Here is a 21,343-nt window from a genome sequence, read left to right as displayed (position 1 = left end):
ATATATTGTATTTTACTATGTTATTTAACTATTTTAATTGTTTTATTCTTATTTTATTGTATTATGATGTACTGGTAGTGATCCTTCCAGTTGTGTCCCCTCGGGTAGAAGGGCGGGGTAGAAATATCGGAAATAAATAAATAAACTGTTGCTATCTTGCTGCTGGAGAACCAGTTTGAACAGGTTTCTCCCTGTGTGTGTGTGTGTGTGAGCCTTCCCAGTACTGGCTGGAAAAAAGATGGCTCCCTACTCAGAGAGGCCTGACAATTTCTGAGGCCTTGTTTGCTGCTGATTTTCACTGAAGCAGATTTATGGACTAAGAAAAGACTGCCTATAACTGCTGATTTCTGTCAGCAAACAGAGGGACTATTGTAAATACAGTAGAGTCTCACTTATCCAACACTCGCTTATCCAACGTTCTGGATTATCCAACGTATTTTTGTAGTCAATGTTTTCAATTCATCGTGATATTTTAGTGCTAAATTTGTAAATACAGTAATTACTACATAGCATTACTGCGTATTGAACTACTTTTTCTGTCAAATTTCTTGTTAAACATGATGTTTTGGTGCTTCATTTGTAAAATCATAACCTAATTTGATGTTTAATAGGCTTTTCCTTAATCCCTCCTTATTATCCAACATATTCGCTTATCCAACATTCTGCCGGCCTGTTTAAGTTGGATAAGCGAGACTCTACTGTACTACTGTTCTGTTGATCTCTTGGAATCAGTAAAAGTTCCTGTGTTATTTGTTCTGCAAAGCCGAGTGGTGCATCATTCTGCAGGGTGTCTCTGGGCTCACGGGCACACGTAAGAGCTTCCGTTCTATCATCTACAAACCCCAACACCTCTGAGGATGTCTGCCATAGATGTGGCTGAAACGTCAGGAGAGAATGCTTCTGCAACATGACCATACAGCCCGGAAAAACTCACAGCAACCCAGAATCCTGCTTGTCCGCTTTCTCTCACGTTGCTCTTCCTTGCACTGCAAAGACGACATTGACGTGAGGGTGAGGACAGAAACGACCATTTCTGGACAGTGAGGGAAAGCAGCCGAAAAGTAAAGAACACAGTCGTGAGTTCAGAGCGGGCGGTCTCGACTGCGCAGGCGCGGCTGGCGCTCAGGGGCGGGGCAAGGGGCGACGGCCTGGCGGGGGCGGGAGTCCAATGGGCTTCCCCGTTGGCTCCGCCCCCTTTTGGGCCCCGCCTCTTCCTCCTCCTCCAAACGCGTGCCTGACAGGCCCGTCGGCGCCGGCGGCCAGGAAGGAGCCTGAGGAAGGAGGGAGGGGCGGATGGATGGATCCCCGCGTGGCCTGGATCCAGCCCGAGCAGAAAGGCCCCGCCAATGCGCTCTGGATGCAGATCTGGGAGACCTCGCAAGGCCGGGGCGGCAGTGGCGGCATAGGCTCAGCCTCCTCGCCCTCTTTGCCTTCCTCCTCGTCTTCCTCCTCCTCGGCGCCTCCCTTCCCGCCAACGGGCCCGGCCCGTTATTCCCTCTGCCGCTTGGGCCCCGCCACGCCGCCGCTCGAAGAGGAGAGGCGGGCGCCGCGGCTGCTGCTCCTCCAGAAGTCTCCCTCAGTGTCGTCCTCCTCGGAGTCCGGAGCCGATAGTCCCGGCGGAGGAGGAGGAGGAGGAGGCTCCTCGTCGTCGTCTGCCCCGCCGCCGCCCGCCGAAGGGAGCCCCCTGAGGGAAGAGCCGACCAAGGAAGGCGGCCCGGGGCCTCGGCCTTCGGGAGCCGCCCCTCCGCGGCATTACTACCACCACCACCACTACTACCACCAGTACCACCCAGGCCGCAGGAAACGGGAGAACAAGGCCAGCACCTATGGCATGAACTACTTGCTCTCCGCCGGAGGTGGTGGAGGAGGAGGAGCCGGGGAGGGCGGCCTCTGCTCCTCCGTGCAGCCCGGCTGCGGCCTGGTCCTGCAGGGCACGCCGTGGAAAAGGAGGCCCTACAGCCCCGGCATACAAGGGTGAGTGAGTGAGTCTCCCAGGGCGCCCCCGCTTTGTGAGCATCATCGTTAGTGGCTTCCTTTCTCCAACCACCGTTTCAAACAAAACTAAAATTGGGTTGCTGTGAGTTTTCCGGGCTGTGTAGCCATGTTCCAGAAGCATTCCTTCCTGGCGTTTTGCCTGCATCTATGGCAGGCATCTTCAAAGGTTGTGAAGTATGTTCGAAACTAGGCAAGTGGCGTTTACGTATCTGTGGAAGGTCCAGGGTGGGAGAAAGAACTCTTGTCAAGTGTAAATGTTGCAATTAATTGTCTTGATTAGCATCGACTAGCTTTTCAGCTTCAAGGTAGGAGCCTCCAGTGGCCTAGGGGATAAAAGCCTTGTGACTTGAAGGTTGAGTTGCTGACCTGAAGGCTGCCAGGTTCGAATCCCACCCGGGGAGAGCGCGGATGAGCTCCCTCTATCAGCTCCAGCTCCATTCGGGTACATGAGAGAAGCCTCCCACAAGGATGGTAAAAACATCTGGGCGTCCCCTGGGCATTGTCCTTGCAGACGGCCAATTCTCTCACTCCAGAAGCAACTCCGGTTGCTCCTGACACGAAAAAAAAAAAGCTTCAAGGTCTGGCTGTTTACTGCCTGGGGGAATCCTATGTTGGGAGGCACTGCAGACTAATCCACCCAGAGAGGTCGACCATAGCAGAGCACTTGATGAACCAACCAGGATACATTATATTATTTGAGAACATGGACATGCTGCACCACTCTAATTATCATGTCAGAATGCACAGAGAAGCCATTGAAATCCACAAGCATGTGGACAATTTTAACAGAAAGGAGGAAACCATGAAACAAATAATATTTATTTATTTACCCTATTTCTACCTTGCCTTTCTCTACCCCGAAGGGGACTCAAGGCGACTTACATATGGCAATTATTCAATGCCTTAAAAATGCATATAAAACATGAGCTAAAAATATTTGCAAATTAAAAATTAATACAGATTGACAATTAAATACATATATTCATTTAAAATCACGTCATCCAAAAATAGTCTTTAGCTGTTCCATGATCATTGCGCATATTACACATCTCTTATTGCACTGCGCTATTATCCGAAAGCTTGAACCCAGTGCCAGGTTTTTACTTTCCTTCTGAAGGCTAGTAGGGAGGGGGCTGATCTTATATCGCTGGGGGGGGGGGAGTTCCGGAGTTCCACAGCCGAGGGGCCACCACTGAGAGGGCCCTGTCTCGCGTCCTTGCCAGCCTCACTTGCGAAGCAGGCGGGATCGAGAGCAGGGCCTCCCCAGAAGATCTTAATCTTTGAGATGGTGTATAAGGGAACATATGTTCGGACAGGGAAGCTGGGCCAGAACTGTTGAGGGCTTTATAGGCTAAAGCCGGCACTTTGAATTGTGCTCGCTATCAAACTGGTAGCCAGTGGAATATATAAATATAAGTACAGTAGAGTCTCATTTATGCAACGTTCTGGATTATCCAACTCATTTTTGTAGTCAATGATTTCAAAAGATCATGATATTTTGGTGCCAAATTCGTAAATACAGTAATTACTACATAGCATTACTGCGTATTGAGCTACTTTTTCTGTCAAATTCGTTGTATAACATGATGTTTTAGTGCTTAATTTGTAAAATCATAACCTAATTTGATGTTTAATAGGCTTTTCCTTAATCCCTCCTTATTATCCAACATATTCACTTATCCAACATTCTGCCGGCCCGTTTATGTTGGATAAGTGAGACTCTACTGTAATAATAATAGCCAGTATATAAATAATAAAACTTTATATACCACCCTTTCTCCCCAAGAGGACTCAGGGCAGTTTCCAACATAAGAGACCATACAACAAAGTTAAACATAATAAAAATAAAACATAATAAAACAAGAACATAAAATTCTACTAAGACAACCACAAATTAAAATCCAGTTTCAATATGTTCCATCAACGGGTTCAAAATACCGATGACCAAAACTTCAGAATGGACATGGTCAATTATGAAGGGCTAGGCAAGGACTAGTGCATTAGAATAACATAGGGACAGGAGGTGGATAAAGTGCAAAGCAGGCTCCTAGTTGACAACTGGGGGAGAGGGAGGGGCTAGGACTAATCCTGCTCGAAAACCTGCAGGGATCACCAGGTTTTCAGGTCCTTGTGGAAAGAGGACAGTGTAGGAGCTTGTCTCATCTCTCTTTGGAGGGTGTTACAATGTCGGGAGGCCACTACAGAGAATTTTTTAAAAAAATGAACAAAATCTGGCTACCAGTATTTAAAAAACTCTAAAACTGTGACAGTAAATAAAGAACAACACTCTGGAAACGGGAATTCCAGGCAGGAAACAATCAGGGCCACCTAACACCTCTCAACTACGGATTCCCCCAACCAGTAAGCAGCCAGACCTTGAAACTGAAAGGCTATTCAATGCTAATCAAGGTGGCCAATTGAAATATTCACACCTGTCTCAGACCGACAGAAAGAATGCTTCTGGCACATGGCCATACAACCCAGAAAACTCACAGCAACTCATGAAAGCCTTCAACAAAGCATACATATTTTTTAAAGTGTGTGGATACAAAGTTAAAATAGATACAATTAAAATGGCATTTTGAAACCCCTCTCCCCCCAAATTCCCACCCACCACCTCCCCAACAATGTGATTCTCATTCTTCCCCAAAGGCCTGCTTGGCAGAGAAATGTTTGCAGAAGGCCAGCATGGATAAAACCATCCTGGGACTTCATCACACTAGATCAGGCATGGGCAAACTTCGGCCCTCCAGGTGCTTTGGACTTCCACTTTAAATCTGGTTTCTGCCTCGTGCAGATTTTTGGGGTTTGTTTTTTAGGGAGTGGCCTTGAAACGGCTCAGCCAGATAGGTCCCGGGCCTCACTAAACTACAAACCGCAGAATTCTGCAGGAGGCAGAAACCGGATTTAAAGTGGATCCATGCTCTACTGTGATGGGGCACTTGGTCTCTTTTGAGAGGAGGTTCCACAGTCTGGGAGCTTCCACCAAAAAAGCCCTCTCCCATGTTCCCACTAAACACATTTGAGAAGATGGTGGTACAGAGAGAAGGCCCACCCTATTAGACCGTAGATATCTCTCAGGTTCATAGAAAGAGATATGGTTTTTCTGTAGATCAAAACCAACACTTTGAATTGTGCCTGGAAACAGGCTGTCTACCAATGGAGTTGTCACAATGGAGGAGTTGTACGCTCCCTGTATCCAACCCCTGTTAGGAGTTCGGCTGCTGCTTTTTGGACCTATGGATGTTTCTGAGCACTTTTCAAAGGCAGCCCTATGTAAAGCACATTATTGTGGTCCAACTAGGATGTAACCAAGGTATGTATCACCATGGCCAGGTCCAACTTCTCCAGGAACAGGCACAGTAGCTTTTACTTTGCAAAAGCACTCCTGGTTGCTGTTGATACCTGGACCTCCAGGTTCAGAGCCGAATCCAGGAGTACTCCCAAAGTGTTTACCTGCGTTTTCAGGGGGAGGGTAACACCATCTAACACAGGCTAAATCCCTCTTCCCAGATTTTATGACTGACTACAAGTGCCTCTGTCTTGTCTGGATTAAGCTTCAATTTGTTTGTCCTCATCCAGAGACCAGTTTAGCACAGGAACAGCATAGAGCCATAGCAGTTAAAATGATGTCCAACAAGCATTCATTTCATAGTGTAGACATATCCTCTGAGAGTTTGAAGTTATCCTTTTGTATAGCTTGGGATAGGGGTGTGAGCATGGGACTCAGGTTATATCTACACTGTCGAATTAGTCCAATTTGACACCCACTTAAACTGTTATGCCTCAATGCCTTGGGAGCTGTAGTGTTACAAGGCCTTACTAATAACTTTATTTATACCCTGCCACCATCTCCCAGAGGGACCCGGGGCAGCTGACAAAGCACTCGAGTGTGCAAACACACAAGATACAAAAAGTGCAAAAACAATCACACAAAAGTAGTAACAACCAACATAAACATCACAAAACCCTGCTGGTTAAGATTAATAAAATGCAACAACAGCTGCAGGTATAAAACAACTGCAATCAATATCAGTCTCATAAAGTGCACAGTGAAATAGTCTCTAGGTCCTCAAATATGTTCATTAAGGGATTCTAAACATGGTCAAAGGCTTGTCAAAATAGCCATGTCTTCAATTGTATACGGAAGGCTTGGAGAGTGGGGGCTAACCTAATCTCTGGCAAAGAGTGGGGGTTGCCTCAGCAAATTGCAACTCACAGGGTTCCATAGCATTGAGCCAGGATGTAGATATTGTGTCAAACAGCATTAATTTCATAGTGTAGACACACCCTTTGATAGTTCCAAATTATTATTTTCCTTTTGTGCAACGTGGTGTGAGCATCAGATTCAGGGTGCATCTACAAGGTCAAGTTAGTCCTGCTGACATCTGTTAAACTCCCATGGCTCATTTCAATGCTGTGGAATTGTGGGTTTTGTAATTTTGCAAGGCCTTCTCTGCCAAAGAGTGGGGAGCTTCAAATGGCAACTCTCAGGATTCCATAAGATTGAGCCTTGAAGGGAGATGTTAGTTCCAGGGTTGGATTAACAACAATTATATTGATGGGGTTGTTGTATGTCTTTCGGGCTGTGTGGCCATGTTCCAGAAGTATTCTCTCCTGACGTTTCGCCCACATCTATGGCAGGTATCCTCACAACCTCTGAGGATGCCTGCCATAGATGTGGGCGAAACGTCAGAAGATAATACTTCTGGAACATGGTCACACAGCCCGAAAGACATACAACAACCCTGTGATCCCGGCCATGAAAGCCTTCAACAACACAATTCTATTGATGCAATTGCTCCATGATCCAAGACTGAGGGGGAAAAGTTACCTCCTCCCCTCCCCCCCTCCTCCTCCTCCCCCCTCCTCCTCCTCCTTCTTTTTCTTCTTCTTCTTCCTCCTCCTCCTCCTCCTCCTTCTTCTTCCCCAGCTCTTCTATTTCTGCATCTATCCATAGCTTCAAATTATTTTTAATTTTTTAAGGCAAACCTTGTATATCAGAGACACTACTTTACTACACCGGTGTACAATAAGTCCTCCACATCCACTGTGGTTAAGGGCACTGGACCCCACAAACTGAAAAACCATGAATATATATATATAAATTATCTGAAAGAGTGCCTCTGTAGGAATTTCTAGGGCCTCTAGAATATTCTCTCAACATCTGGAAGCTTACTATAGAATCCCACTTAGTGGGATCTAAAGATTTCTAGAGAGCTGTTCTTTATAGGAATCTTTAGGTTCTCCAGTATGATTCTATGGTCAACTTTCATAGGGGGTTGTACTGGAGGGCTGAGGTGTCCATAGAACATTTCAGTTAAATCTGAATAACCACAAAAACCAGAACTGCAAAAGTGAAGGGGTGACTGTATAATGGGATTTGAGCATCCATGGATTTTGGTACCAGAGTTCAGTGGATACCAACGCTCATGTCCTAAAAGGGCTCACTCATGTGGTAAAACAGGCTCCTTTGTTTTTGGAACTACTCTGCGCTCCCACCATCTTAATCCAGCTTTAGCTAACTCCTCCCATCCCTTCGTATGTCGCTACCTAAACCTTCTCTTGGTGGCTGTGGAGGGATGGGGGGACAGTAACAAATGAATAGAAATGGGGGGGGGTGTATTCCCAAGGTATATGCCTCTGATTTGTATTTTTGTTCTTTGTTCCTCACACATAGTCTCTAACTCCCAATAGCTGTATTTAAATGATGTTAGATTAGTGGTTCTCATCCTGGGGTCCCCAGATGTTTTTAGCCTACAACTCCCAGAAATCCCAGCCAGTTTACGGCTGTTAGAATTTCTGGGAGATGAAGGCCAAAAACATCTTTGGACCCCAAGTTGAGAACCACTGTGTTAGATCAAAACTTGCACAAATCTTCCATGTTTCGTTGGGAGACCTTTGGTGAATACTAGCCATTTCACTGTATTTCAGAAGAAGGAAATGGCAAAATGTAATTTGATAGTTCCTTGCCTAAGAAAACCCTATGAAATTCATGAGATTGTCATAATGAAACCGTCATTTTCAAAGACAACAGATTTAGGCAAGGAGACTTTAACTTAATATGAGATAACAAAAGTAGCTTTTATCAAATTCTGCTTTCAGAATTCATGTCAGATTCCCATTGTTGGATCACATGGTGGTGTAGTCTACATTTCTGAGGAAGGAACTAGCAAAAACATTTCTGAGTAATTAATTGCCTAAGAAAATCCTATGAAATTCATGGGGTTGCTATAAGGTAGCAGGCAACATGATGGCAGATAACACACATAGAATACCCATGGAAAACAGTGGCTGTTTGTCACACAGATTTACTTTTATTTAGTTAAAACACAAATTGGATATATGTAGTATCTACTCTTCATGAAGCCTGTCATCAAGCAGAATCTGTTTGTGTGTATGTTTTAATGAAATGCTTAAAATACTCTTTGAGTTGGCATTGTATAATTCCAGGGATATTTTTTTTTGAAAAAAAAAGATTGAATCATCATATCCTTGTTCCAGTATGCTTGTTGTTGTGTCTGTTCAAGTCATTTCTGACTTCCAAAACTATAATGTGATTTTTTTTGGTAAAAGGGCAAAAGTTTGCCTTTTCTTTCTTTTGAGACTGAGGCTGGATCTACACTGCCTTATATTTCAGGATCTGATCCCAATGACCTGCTTATTATCTGGCAGTATAGATTTATATAATCCAGTTCAAAGCAGATAATCTGGAATCATATCCTGAGATATAGGGCAATGTAGATCCAGCCTGCGAAAGTGACTTTTCCAAGGTCACCTTGAGTGAGGATTTGAATCCTATTCTTCAGAGTTATTTCTTCAGAATATATATTAATAAATAAAACTATGTTAATTCTAAGCTCCAGTTGGCCATAAATATTTGAACTTGGGTATTTGCCTAGGGGAAAAATATGATTTGAATATTACAGGATATACGGTGAAAGCCAACACTTTTAATGCAATTTTTTATTTAGAATATTCATTTCATATTAAATCCAGCATTTCTCTTATATCACTTAAATTTAAGGGAAAAACACAAAAGTCTTGAAAGCTATTGGCACAGTTACCTATGACTCCAGTGCACTTGTCTATTCTGTAGTTTACTCCTCTTCCACCAAGCTTCTTGTGCCACTGCCAGTTTTGCTGCAGGGTCTCCAGAAGTAATACTTTTTCGTTATATTTCAAATTCATTCATAACTGATTGAACTTAATTTTCCTAGGCCAGAGAATGTTTCTATTTATGACTCAGTAAAAGCAGTTTATCACACCTCAGCCTCTTTAATAACTGCATTTATACCTGATTTTTAGAAGCACAAACAATAGAAAAATATTTTAAAAAATTGAATTGCATTCAACTGTTAGTTTATTTCTCTTTTTGATTTGATTGATCTAATGCCTTCGACTTCCATGTATAATAAGCTACTAATGAAATGTTTTGGATCATTGTGGTGGCTTCACATAAAAGTTTGAATGTTATGCTGTTCCACTGTGTGAGAAACGAATCCTAGCATATTGATAATGAACAGCCTACCCAAGCAAACTGCCTAATTCTTTCCACTTCTTTCTAAAAGCAGGAGTGGAAAAACCTAAAAACCCACGGTGCTGTTTTCTTTACTGTGATGATGTTTACAAGGATTCTTGGTTTATCACTTCCAATGAAACCAGCAGTCACATGCAAAGATGAAATCCTAATTTCAAATTTTGACCATTTAATAGAATGGCAATCCTGGAATTGCAGTTCACACATAACCCCAAACAAACCAGTAGTGATCATTTCTTGGTTTGTTTTTAGCTGTTTATTCTGTCTGGCAAGAAGTGATAAGTGGAAGTGAATGTATCCATTACTTACTTGCCAAAATTAATAATTTTGGACCATTTTCTTCTCGTCATATTACAATATGTCCTTGCTTCAGAAAAGGTTTTGATGTTTCTAGTAGTTTTAAAACTAGAATGTGTCAAACAGACAGAAGTGTTCTGTGAGTTCAGAAACATTTCAACAGCATGTAAAAATTGTCCAGAAAGAGTACAAGCCACACACAAAAAGCTAATGTAGGAAATACTTGAAAAGCTTTATCAGAGAAAAGTATCTATATATATAAAAGAGTGATGGCATCACGGCGACCCACAAAACAACAAAACTACAGGCCCCCCAACCTCGAAATTTGACAACACAACCCATCATTCACGCCTCTAGGTTGATACAACAAAAAGAAAAGAAAAACAAAGTCCTAATTAGAGAGAGAGGAATAATTGCTTTTATCCAATTGCTGCCAGTTAGAAGGCTAAGCTCCTCCAACTTGGTCTCCTAGCAACCCAATAAAAAATAATAAAAAACACTAAAATTAATTAAAAACACTAAACAATTAATACAGTAGAGTCTCACTTATCCAACATCCGCTTATCCAACGTTCTGGATTATCCAACACATTTTTGTAGTCAATGTTTTCAATATATCGTGATATTTTGGTGCTAAATTCGTAAATGCAGTAATTACCACATAGCATTACTGCATATTGAACTACTTTTTCTGTCAAATTTGTTGTGTAACATGATGTTTTGGTGCTTAATTTGTAAAATCATAACCTAATTTGATGTTTAATAGGCTTTTCCTTGATCCCTCCTTATTATCCAACATATTCGCTTATCCAACATTCTGCCGGCCCGTTTATGTTGGATAAGTGAGACTCTACTGTACAATAAAATACTATAATAACAGAAAATAACTAAAAATAATACAAGAAAATAATAAAATATAATAAATAAAAATATAACTTACAATAAAATTAATAAAAAATTGCAAATAACGTCAAATAAAAATCACACAACAATTTTTAACCAATACCACCACCACTTTGCCACAGCAATGCGTAGCCGGGCACAGCTAGTCTATATATATAAAAGAGTGATTGCATCAGGGCAGTGGACAAAACAACAAAACTACAGGCCCCCCAACCTCGAAATTTGACAACACAACCCATCATCCATGGCTCTAGGTTGATACAACAAAAAGAAAAGAAAAATAAAGTCCTAATTACAGGGAGAGGAATAATAGTTTTTATCCAATTGCTGCCAGTTTGAAGGCTAAGCTCCGCCCACTTGGTCTCCTAGCAACTTACTCAGCCCAGGGGACAGGCAGAGTTAGGCCTCACTTAGGCCTCTTCCACAGATTATCAGATTTTAACTGGATTAGATGGCAGTGTAGACTCAAGGCCCTTCCACACAGCTATATAACCCATTTAAAATCTTATATTATCTGCTTTGAACTGGATTATCTTGACTCCACACTGCCACATCATTCACTTCAGTGTGCATACTAAACACAAAGACAACCATACAACAGACATTCAATACCACCACTACCTCAACAATTTCTCACCAACACCACCAGACAACGCCACAGCAACGCGTGGCCAGGCACAGCTAGTATCTTATAAATGTTATGTAGGAAAGCAAGATAGTATTTATCTTATTGTTTTTATTTTCTTAAAAAATGTTGAAGTTGATTTAGCTTGGATAATTTTGTACTAGTTTCCAGTTACCTTTCTTTGGACAGAGAATTTTACATTGTTGCAGACAATACTATTTTCTGTTTTAAACCCTTATTTGGTTTTGTAACTCTTTTTTGTTTTTACAAAAAAAAATCTGTTTGAGAATAAAGAATGGTATACTGTATAACCACAGTACCTTTTGATTGGTAGCACTAGGAGCTGTCCGTCTGGAAGCATTGTTCAATGAATTAGCATTCTGTATATAGCTTCAGAGCAATTTTTATATAATATTAAATGTTTTTTTTATTCTTGACACATTGTCAGCAATATGTATATCTACCAATTTCCAGCCTCTCTTCTTTCAGCACCTTCATTATAATGATAGAGTACACTAGGTGTTTTCTGATTAGATAATGCTATCAGAGTAACCAAAGCCACCCAGGTTTTGATTAGTGACTTTGTTTTATTCTTTGTTTACAAATCAATTAGACATATCACTCTCTCACACACAATCTGGAGATAATTGACTGGAAATCACTATTAACAACTCGGGCTGCTGAGTTGCCTACTTTTGAATTGGAATTCATGCTTTGTTAGTAATGAATTTTTAATCTTTTTTTTAAAAAATTGAGAGTTTTGCATGGGAAACATTTCTCACTTCAAATTGCACTTTCACCATATGCCACTTGGAAGTCTGGGAAGAAACATTTTCTCGGCCCCATAACCTCAGTCTTCTTACTTTTGATAGTAAGCAGCAGTATATTGATTTTGCTTTGGTTTAGTACTAACTAAATACTTGTGATTACCAAGACTCTTCCTAGAGGTATTGTATTTAAGAGATTAGATACGATTTTCAATTACTACTCCAGATTGAAGCTAGAGTAGTTAGTTGTAGGCTGTGGCATGTTCTGTTAGAATCACAGAATTTGAATCTCTGCAGTGCAGAAATACATAATAAAAGTACTCCCAATAGATTGCCATCCAAATTTTATTTTAAAACCTCAAAAGAAGGAGACCCCACCACACTCTAAGGTAGCATTTTCCACTGCAGAACAGCTCTTATCTTTTCCTCCTTCTGCAGTTTGAACCCATTGCTTCATGTCCTAGTCTACATCAGTAAAAAAAGCTGTTACATTTTCAATATGATACCCTTTCAAATATTTAAACATTGTTATTGTATCACCTTTTCTTCAGGTTAAATTTATCCAGTCTCTAAATTGCTCCTCATAGGGCTTGGCTTCCAGATTGACTGCTGCGGTAATCCAGGCCACTTTGACTAACATCAACAAAAAGAACATCTGCCTTTTTCCAGTGTTTGAAAAATGAAGAGAAGGTTGTTCCTTTCCTTCTCTGTCTAATCATGGTGTAGCCATCCTGCAACAGAAGCACTGTACTCTTGTTGAGGCCTCATAGAAGGGAAGGGATCCAGACAGTAAAGGGAAATAAACCTTTCTTCCCCATTATACTACATGTTATGAGCGGATTTTTGTTCAGAAACCATAGCATTTTATAGCTATATTGCGTAGAGAAGTAGGATTTGGAGAGTGGGAAAGGAAAATATGTTATTTCTGTATTTAGGTCCTCAAAACATCTCTATATGAGGCAACAACATTAATGTTTTTTAAAAGTGCATTTCATACATCTTTCCAGCTGTAATTCACCTTCTGGTATACTCATTATGTGATGGGCTTGCCAGACAATTTTCTCTTTCCCTTTCCCTGCAATCCTCAAAAAAATCTTAATGTTTTGTGTTTTAGCTGCTGTCAGCCATAGGTATAATGTATGCATATACTCTGACTTTTAGTTTGTAGAGGACATGTTATTCTCTTTTTTTGACTGTAGCCTCAACTTTCACTGACATTCCAAAAGTTCTATAACCTCACAGGTGCATTGTGGAACTTTCCTTTCATTCTGCTTCTCTTTTTATTTTTTATTTACATAGCTTGGAAGATCTTTTATATTTGAGTAATAATAGCAATTAAAGAACTGTCTTTGTATTGCAAATAATCATGGGCATTGTAAAATGCTTTTTTAATATATGTGTTTTAATGATACATATAAATCCATGCAGCGTGCATATCACAAACATATTTGTAGGCATAGATGTCATATCAATATGTTCATCAAGAACCATGATTAACTGTAATTGTCAAATATGTATGATGACAGAGTTTGCTATGCCATATTATTTGTGGAGTGACCAGGAATAGAGCTTGAGCCCATGAAATTTTACTTAAAACTAGCTGCCTTTTGTTCACCAAATCTGATTTATGGCTGTATGCATTCAGCTACATCATTTTTCTCTTTCATGTGTCTCCATCAGTTGTGTTTTTGTAATCTGGAAAGCATCTTGTGTATCTTGAAGAAACAGTTAATTTGTGATTGTCCAGCATGTTTCAGTCTGTATGGGAAAGTTCTTTTTGTTACTGAATAAGTTGATTAAACTTTATTTTCTGAAATTACTTTAGTTTTGCAATACTGAAACATACACATGTTAAACACAATAATAGAAACAGTGTCTCAATGATGTAGGGCTATATATCTAGCTGTAGCCATTTAGTTGTATATATAAGTGACTGAATTCAGTTTGAACAGTTTTCTACATAAAAGTATTTTCAAGATTGGAAATAATATACTATAGGATCATTATGGTTAACTGCATACAAGCTGAAAACAGACTCGGGAAAGAGGGTCAGGTAAAATGGTATGAATATGAGCAAATATGCTTATATATATGGACAATGTGATCCTAAGTATGCCTCCTCAGAAACAAATACTACATTCAGTGATATTTAATGTATTTAGGAGTTTCCACCTCTCATTGTGTGGAATAGAAACTGCAGAGTCTTGCCAAGTGTGTATGGGTGTATATGTCTTCAAGCTGCCTGTTAACTTATTGTTGACCTCCTGAATTTCATAGGGTGTTTTTTTTTTTTTTTGGCAAGGAGTACTCAGAGATGGCTTACCAGTTCCTTCTTCTGAAATATAGCCTACAGCATCTGGTATTCATTAGGTGTCTTCCAGCTAAATACTAACCAGTCCTCAGCTTCCAGATGGGATTGCTTTCTCTGGGGCATTCAATAATAAAACGTGAAGCTTGTTTTTGAAAGGTATCAAATCCAACTAAACAAAATTTTACTGGAATAAATAAGTGCTGAAAATATGCATTTTATTTTGCTATAAAACGCAATTTTCCAAGCCCTGTAGCAGAGTGATTTGATACATTTTTTAGTTTTAATCTGTACATAATATTCTACTCCTACATAACAATGGGCTGCCACCTATAACTCATTTTTCATTTTTTTTAAAAAACCCAGCACATTTTGGAACAAACTCCACACACATAAACACATATACATGAAAGCACACCTATTTGTGATATCTTTCAAGTTTGCAGAAAGTTTATTATTTTAGACCATGTCATCAGTTTTTGTTAAGTGTGTGTTTGAAAATGAAACTCTAGTGGAATCCAGCAGCTTTTCTTTGGAAATCCAGATTCAAATTTCTGGTGAGATATTCTGTGAACACTTAAGTATTTTATCTGGTTCTATTGACCTTTTTATTCTTTCCCCTAGACTTCATGAAGAAATAATGGATTTTTATGACTTTATGTCCCCTCGTCCTGAAGAAGCAGTTATGAGAAAGGAAGTTGTGAAAAGAATAGAAACTGTCATCAAAGATCTTTGGCCTACAGCTGATGTGAGTGCATCCCAAATTAACATTTCTCGTTTTTGGAATGCAGGTAACTGGCTTCTGCCTGAGACTGAAACTTCCAACTTGTTCCTTAGTGCCTTTTTGCTCTTTTTAATTTGAAAAGATACACCTCTGAAGACCCAAAACACACAAATCCTTCTTCCTTTTAAGACGTTCTTAAGGATTATCTTTATAAATATCAGAGCCACAATTGTTGTATGACCCCTTTCCTGACATGTATTTAGCTTTGGTCTTTATTACAGGTGAGGAATTTGCCAGAAAAAAAATTATGCCAAGATTTCACTCTTGGTATCAGATACTAGTGAACTTGTATGCTAGCTTTCTCTTGATTATTTGGTTTTATGAATTGAAAATTAGGAATCTGCTGTTTATTACTCCCCCCCCCCCTCCAATGTAAAGGGATCCTGCCCTTTCTTTTCTGATTTCTGTAGTGGTAGTTTGTCATGATGATTAAACAGGGAAAATCTATATTTAGAGGAAATTAGAAAAGAGAAGTACTTCAGAAATGAGAAGACCGGCAAGGCATGAAATATTTCTCATCAACAAATCATGGTTTGCCAGCCTATAGCATTATCTGTGAATCAGGCCAGTGTGTTCTCTTGTGCAAGAAAGATAAATCTAAGCCATTTTCTTTATAAACTATTAAGTATCAGCAGCTGCCTTGTGTAAATTTCTAAAGAAAAAGTAATATAGATTTTTAAAAGACATTTACCAGTTCAATATTCTTATTTCAATACTGACTTTGTTTTTCTTTTCCAGGTTCAGATATTTGGAAGTTTTAGTACAGGGCTATATCTACCAACTAGGTGAGTCCTGTGGTCTGGACCAATATTTGCTGGAATTAAAGAGTCAAAAATTATTTTAAAAGATTTTGAAATAAACTTGGGGTTAGGAGTAAATATTTTAAAATCCCAAATTATGTATATTAATTTATTTAAAGCATTTATATTCTCACCCCGAAGAGGACTCAGGGTGGAGCACAACATATATACAGCAAACACCAAAACAAAAATAAACTATAAATTATTAATATACATAAAAATAAAAACAGTTATCTGCACTTTAAAATCAATTTTTAAAACTATCACAGATCATCCATACCAGATCATCAGGGTACAGTTTCCTATTGTTGCCTTATTTTGATGTAAATTATTTAGAAAAAAAGGAAATAAAATAAAATGACAGAAATGTGAATGGGTACAAAATGAAATACCTAAGAGTGATAATAAAAAAAATATATAGAGTAAATGGTAGAAAAAATTACAAAGAAGCTTGAAAAAAGTTATAAAGATGAGAAAAGTATGGAAAAATAAGAACCTAAGCATTTCAGTTAAAATTAAAGCAGTTAAAATGTCCCCCCCCCAAAAAAAAACCTAATGTACCTATTCCAAGTTCTACCAATAAAAATAAATCAAAGATCAATAAAGAAATGGAACAAAATTATAAAAGATTGGACTTTTTGGGGGGGGGGGGGAGAAACAAATAGGGTGGGGATTACCAAACCTAGAAATTTATTATGAGGCATTTCAAGTTAAATCATTATTAGAAATTGGAAATAACAAGAAAGAAAAATGGATCAGGATAGAAAATGAAAGAAAGGTGAGGGATGACATGGGATATTCATCAGTAATCCAGGGTTAAGTATTTTAAAAATATATGGACCTAGGAAAACAGCCTAGAAATTTGGAAAAGGTGGCAACCAAAATGGATACAAGAAATATCTATTTGGAGAAGATGGGTAATAAAAACTGGATAAAATTATTAGGTCTATATAACAAACTTAAACAAGGAAAATATGACAGAAAAAAGATGAATGGAGAGAAATATTTAAAAGAACGGAAAAATTTAAGAAGGGTTAACAGGAGTAATATACAAATGATGGTAAAGACAATATAATAAAAACAGAACAAAATAAATGGCAAAGAGAAGGACCACTTATGAAGCAAATAATACAAGATATAATAAAGGGGATGAAGGGAATCAAAATGGATAAATACAAAAAATTAGAAAGGAAATTTATACTAAAATGGTATAGGATTTCAGCCCAATTATCATAATATGATAAATGGGGTAAGCCCAATGTGCTAGCATTGTGGAACAAGGGATGGTACTCACATATGTGGTGGGAATGTCTAAAAGTAAATATATTCTGAGAAATAACAAAAACAATGGAAAGAATATTTAAAATACCTGTACAAGTAAATTTAGACATGAAACTAATGGGAATATTAGGAAACAAGAGAAATAATAGAAAGAAATAAGAACTACAGTAGAGTCTCACTTATCCAAGCTAAACGGGCCGGCAGCAGCTTGGATAAGCGAATATATTGAATAATTAGAAGGGATTAAGAAAAAAACCTATTAAACATCAAATTAGGTTATGATTTTACAAATTAAGACCAAAACATGTTATGCAACAAATTTGACAGAAAAAGTAGTTCAATACGCAGTAATGTTATGTTGTAATTACTGTATTTACGAATTTAGCACCAAAATATCATGATATATTGAAACATTGACTACAAAAATGGCTTGGATAATCCAGAAGCTTGGATAAGCGAGGCTTGGATAAGTGAAAATCTACTGTATTTAAAACTGATTTGAGCTGGATAAGCAGTAATTGCATGGGAGTGGATTTTTTTTTAAGTGGACGTTGCGTTGGAGAACTGAAACAATTACATATATGAACAGGCACAATTTCAAATTATGACAAGTGTAACGAAGGAGGATACGCAAGAGGATAAAATTGAGGAAATAAAAAACAAATGGACAACATATATAGAATAGATAAAAAAGGATAAAACCAATAAAAATATTATAAAGTAAGAAAACTGCACATGGCTAAAGATAGCAATATAGTTGAAAATGTGGTCGGGATGTTGGGTGATGGAGGGATAACACATTTTATTTTTCTCTATTTTTTATTATCATCTGCTTAAAAACTTAGCAGTAAATGTTAATCAGACAAAGGATATGTAAAAGTTTAAGATATAAACAAAAGAAATGGATAGCACCTAGGAATGCTGGATACAAAATATCCTAGATGCAATTGCACCAAATGAAAATAAATGTAAATACTAATGATAGGATTTACAAATGTCTATACAAAAGGTTTATGAATATACAGACCTAACTGAAATAAGTGTAAATACTGTGATGAAAGTGTATTAAGAAGCAATGATAATAAAAGAAAAATTAATAATAATTAGAAGAAAATGAATAGAATTTGAAACAGGTTAAGTAAATTACATGGATTTAGACTTAGCTGCAGTACAGTATGGGGGACATCACTGTTCCTATAGGTGAAGAGTTTGTTTCATTTAACCTGAATTACAGTATATGAGATGATAATTCGTCAGGTTTAACAGTAAATATCAATTATTGGAAATACTAGACAAATATTAAGCAACTCACTACATTTAAGTTGGAATGATGTGCAGGCAGTCCCCAAGTTACAATCATCTGACTTGAGAACAACTCATAGTTATGAATGGGTTTCTCCCCTCCTTACCTGCCATGAAATTTTAGCACTAAGCCAAAACGTGTCAGTATCTCTCCATCTCACTTTCCTTTTTCTTCCTATCAATCTCTCCAACCCCCTTTTCATTTTCTTCCTATTGATCTCTCCAAACCCCATTTCCCTTTTCTTTCTATCCATACCTCTCTGAATTCCTTTCCCCCTTTCTTCCTATTAGCTCTTCATACCTTTTTCTATTTTTTTTCACTGTAAATCTGGTTGCTGCCTTCAGCAGAATTCTGGGGTTTGTAGTTTAGTGAGACCCAGAGCCTCTCTGGATGAGCAGTTTACAGATTCCTTCCTAAACTACAAACCCCAGAATTCTACAGGAGGCAACATCCGGATTTAAAGTGGACAGATGCTAGTGTGAAGAGGTCCAATATCTCATTCCTCCTCCCTGTATTTATCCACCTCTCCTCTACTTTTCTTCATGTCTGACACGACTTTTAATTGCCCTGACTCAATCCTATGCAATGCTGGGATTTGTATTTTGGTGAGGCAGCAGCATTCTTTGTCAGTGAAGACTTAAGACTTGTAAAACTACAGCTCCCAGGATCCCACAGTAATGAACCAGGGCAGTTAAAATGCGGTCAGACTGCATTCATTCCACAGCATAAGTACATCCCAAGGAGGTTGGGGCAGGATAAACAGGAGAGACTCCTGAAGGAAAGGGTTATCTGTTTATATTGTTTTCCTTTCTATTGCTTTGGAAGATTTGGTGTTTTTAAAAAAGGGTTTCTAATCACACAGGGAACTATAATGTGCACCTTTTTTGACCAAATTACAAAGAGTGCACCTTTTACTGGACATGTTCCAACTTATAAACAAATTCAACTTAAAAACAAACCTATAAACAACCTTGTTTGTAACTTGGGGACTGCCTGTAAACCTGGTGTAAATATATTCACTTTTTCATCCCACAAATGCACAGTGACTGTGTAAACATGGAGCATGAAATATCAGAAAGATTTTGATATTGTTCAATTGTTGACAATTTTTTAAGCCAAATACTTTATATTAGTCTGATTGTAACTCTTCTGTTAAATTTAGCCAGTGTCATTTAGCCAAAAAAAGTGAGCATTAGATTTTTATAAATATGGTATATGCAAGCATTGTTCCAACCTTAAGTATAACACCTAAACTAAGATTTTGATCTTATTTTTATTCTTTATAGTGACATTGATTTAGTGGTTTTTGGAAAATGGGAAAGTCCCCCTCTGCAGCTGCTGGAACAAGCACTAAGGAAACACAATGTAGCTGAGCCGTATTCAATTAAAGTGCTTGACAAAGCTACGGTATGTAACTGAAACAAGTTATACAAAGTACAAGCTGCAAAAAGTAGCCATAGGAAGAAATGTTAAATTTATATTTCTATTCTTATAAAATGCATTTTTTAAAAAAAAATTTAAAAAATCTCTTGGCTTTCAATAGTAAAGATAGTCTGCTTTGCATTAATTTGTAATAGTAACATTTGAGTCTTAATCTTTCATAATGGAATAACACTGTTTTCTTACATGCTAGTATGGATTCTTCCCATCCCATCTAACCAGATCATTTCAGTACAATTCCTTTGTGGTCTCTGACACACACAATTGTGTTTTCTGTGCCTGCAGAGTATATAGTTTGGAAACTTCTAGACCAATTATTTAAGGCTGCCAATTATATTATAATATGTATTTATATAGTCTGGCAATTAATCCCTTATTCCTTTTCTCCAAAATATGCTAAGGTAGGATTTTGTTGAATCCTACCTTATTATCTTAAATCTATCATATAACTAACAATAACGGAACCAGTCAGTTATCCCTAATTCTTCTCTCCCTTTTAATTTCCAATGCTTTTTTTCTTTGATTGGGTACTCCCTATAGGTTTTCATTTCTTCATTAAATACTGAGTTTAACATTTCCAAAGTCATAGTGAGGTGATTTGTTTAATCCTCCCTCGTATTTCTTCCAAATCGCTAAAAGGCTACCTCTTATGAGATGTCTATAGAAGTCTTTATTTATCTTACCTTTCTCATACCATAAGTATGCATGCCATCTAAATCTTAAATTATATCTAAGCTTAGTAAATCTTGAACTTCTTTTAGATTGTATTTTGGCTTTTTGGCTTGACTTACAGATTGTTTTGGAATTCAATAAAATATTGCACTTGCTGGTTCTGTTTTGGTATGTTGCTTCAGAATGGCTTCATTTTTAAAAAAAATACGTATGCCTCTTGAGGAGCCAACATCCTTGAAAAAGATGGTCATTCGTTATACCCTGGAGAGGATAATCATGTTGGGGCCTGTTATTATTGTCAGGCATTCATCCTATAGGTGCTCTGGAACTGATCGAGATTCAAAGCTGCCCTATGTGAGAAAGTTTGGAAGGGCCCGGGCAAAGTGTCAGAAAGTAGGCTAATCTAGATGACTGGTTCATTGGCATCATCTTGATCTTCCTTGGCCCTAGTCCATGTTGTGGTGAACAGGTCTCATCAAGAGTCTGCAAGCTGCTCTGAAATGACCTAGGGCACCATCAATCATCCCGTCTCAAAATTTGCCTCTCAACCAAGGATACTCTCTACAGTGGATCAGTCAATTGATATGGAGGCTCAATTGCAAATGCCCTTGAGACCAGGTAGATCCATT

At 38.5% G+C, this 21,343-nt stretch overlaps 1 protein-coding gene across 2 annotated transcripts in view; it reads left to right on the top strand.

The window, feature by feature from the left end:
- The first annotated feature begins 1,207 nt into the window (after positions 1-1,207).
- tent4a (terminal nucleotidyltransferase 4A) overlaps positions 1,208-21,343 on the top strand; it is a 34,883-nt gene continuing 14,747 nt past the window's right edge. Inside the window, exons 1-4 of one of the 2 annotated variants that reach the window (XM_062977936.1) lie at positions 1,208-1,974; positions 15,059-15,182; positions 15,957-16,003; positions 19,889-20,009. In XM_062977936.1, the coding sequence (XP_062834006.1) occupies positions 1,298-1,974; positions 15,059-15,182; positions 15,957-16,003; positions 19,889-20,009 (969 nt within the window). In that variant the 5' untranslated portion in view covers positions 1,208-1,297. The remainder of the gene's footprint in view (positions 1,975-15,058; positions 15,183-15,956; positions 16,004-19,888; positions 20,010-21,343) is intronic. The other variant, XM_062977935.1, reaches the window with a different exon arrangement.

Source organism: Anolis carolinensis, chromosome 4, assembly GCF_035594765.1.
Source record: "Anolis carolinensis isolate JA03-04 chromosome 4, rAnoCar3.1.pri, whole genome shotgun sequence".
In the NCBI taxonomy this organism is placed as follows: domain Eukaryota; kingdom Metazoa; phylum Chordata; class Lepidosauria; order Squamata; family Dactyloidae; genus Anolis; species Anolis carolinensis.
Note: the sequence above shows the minus strand (reverse complement) of the source record. Positions and strands in the feature narration are given on the sequence as shown.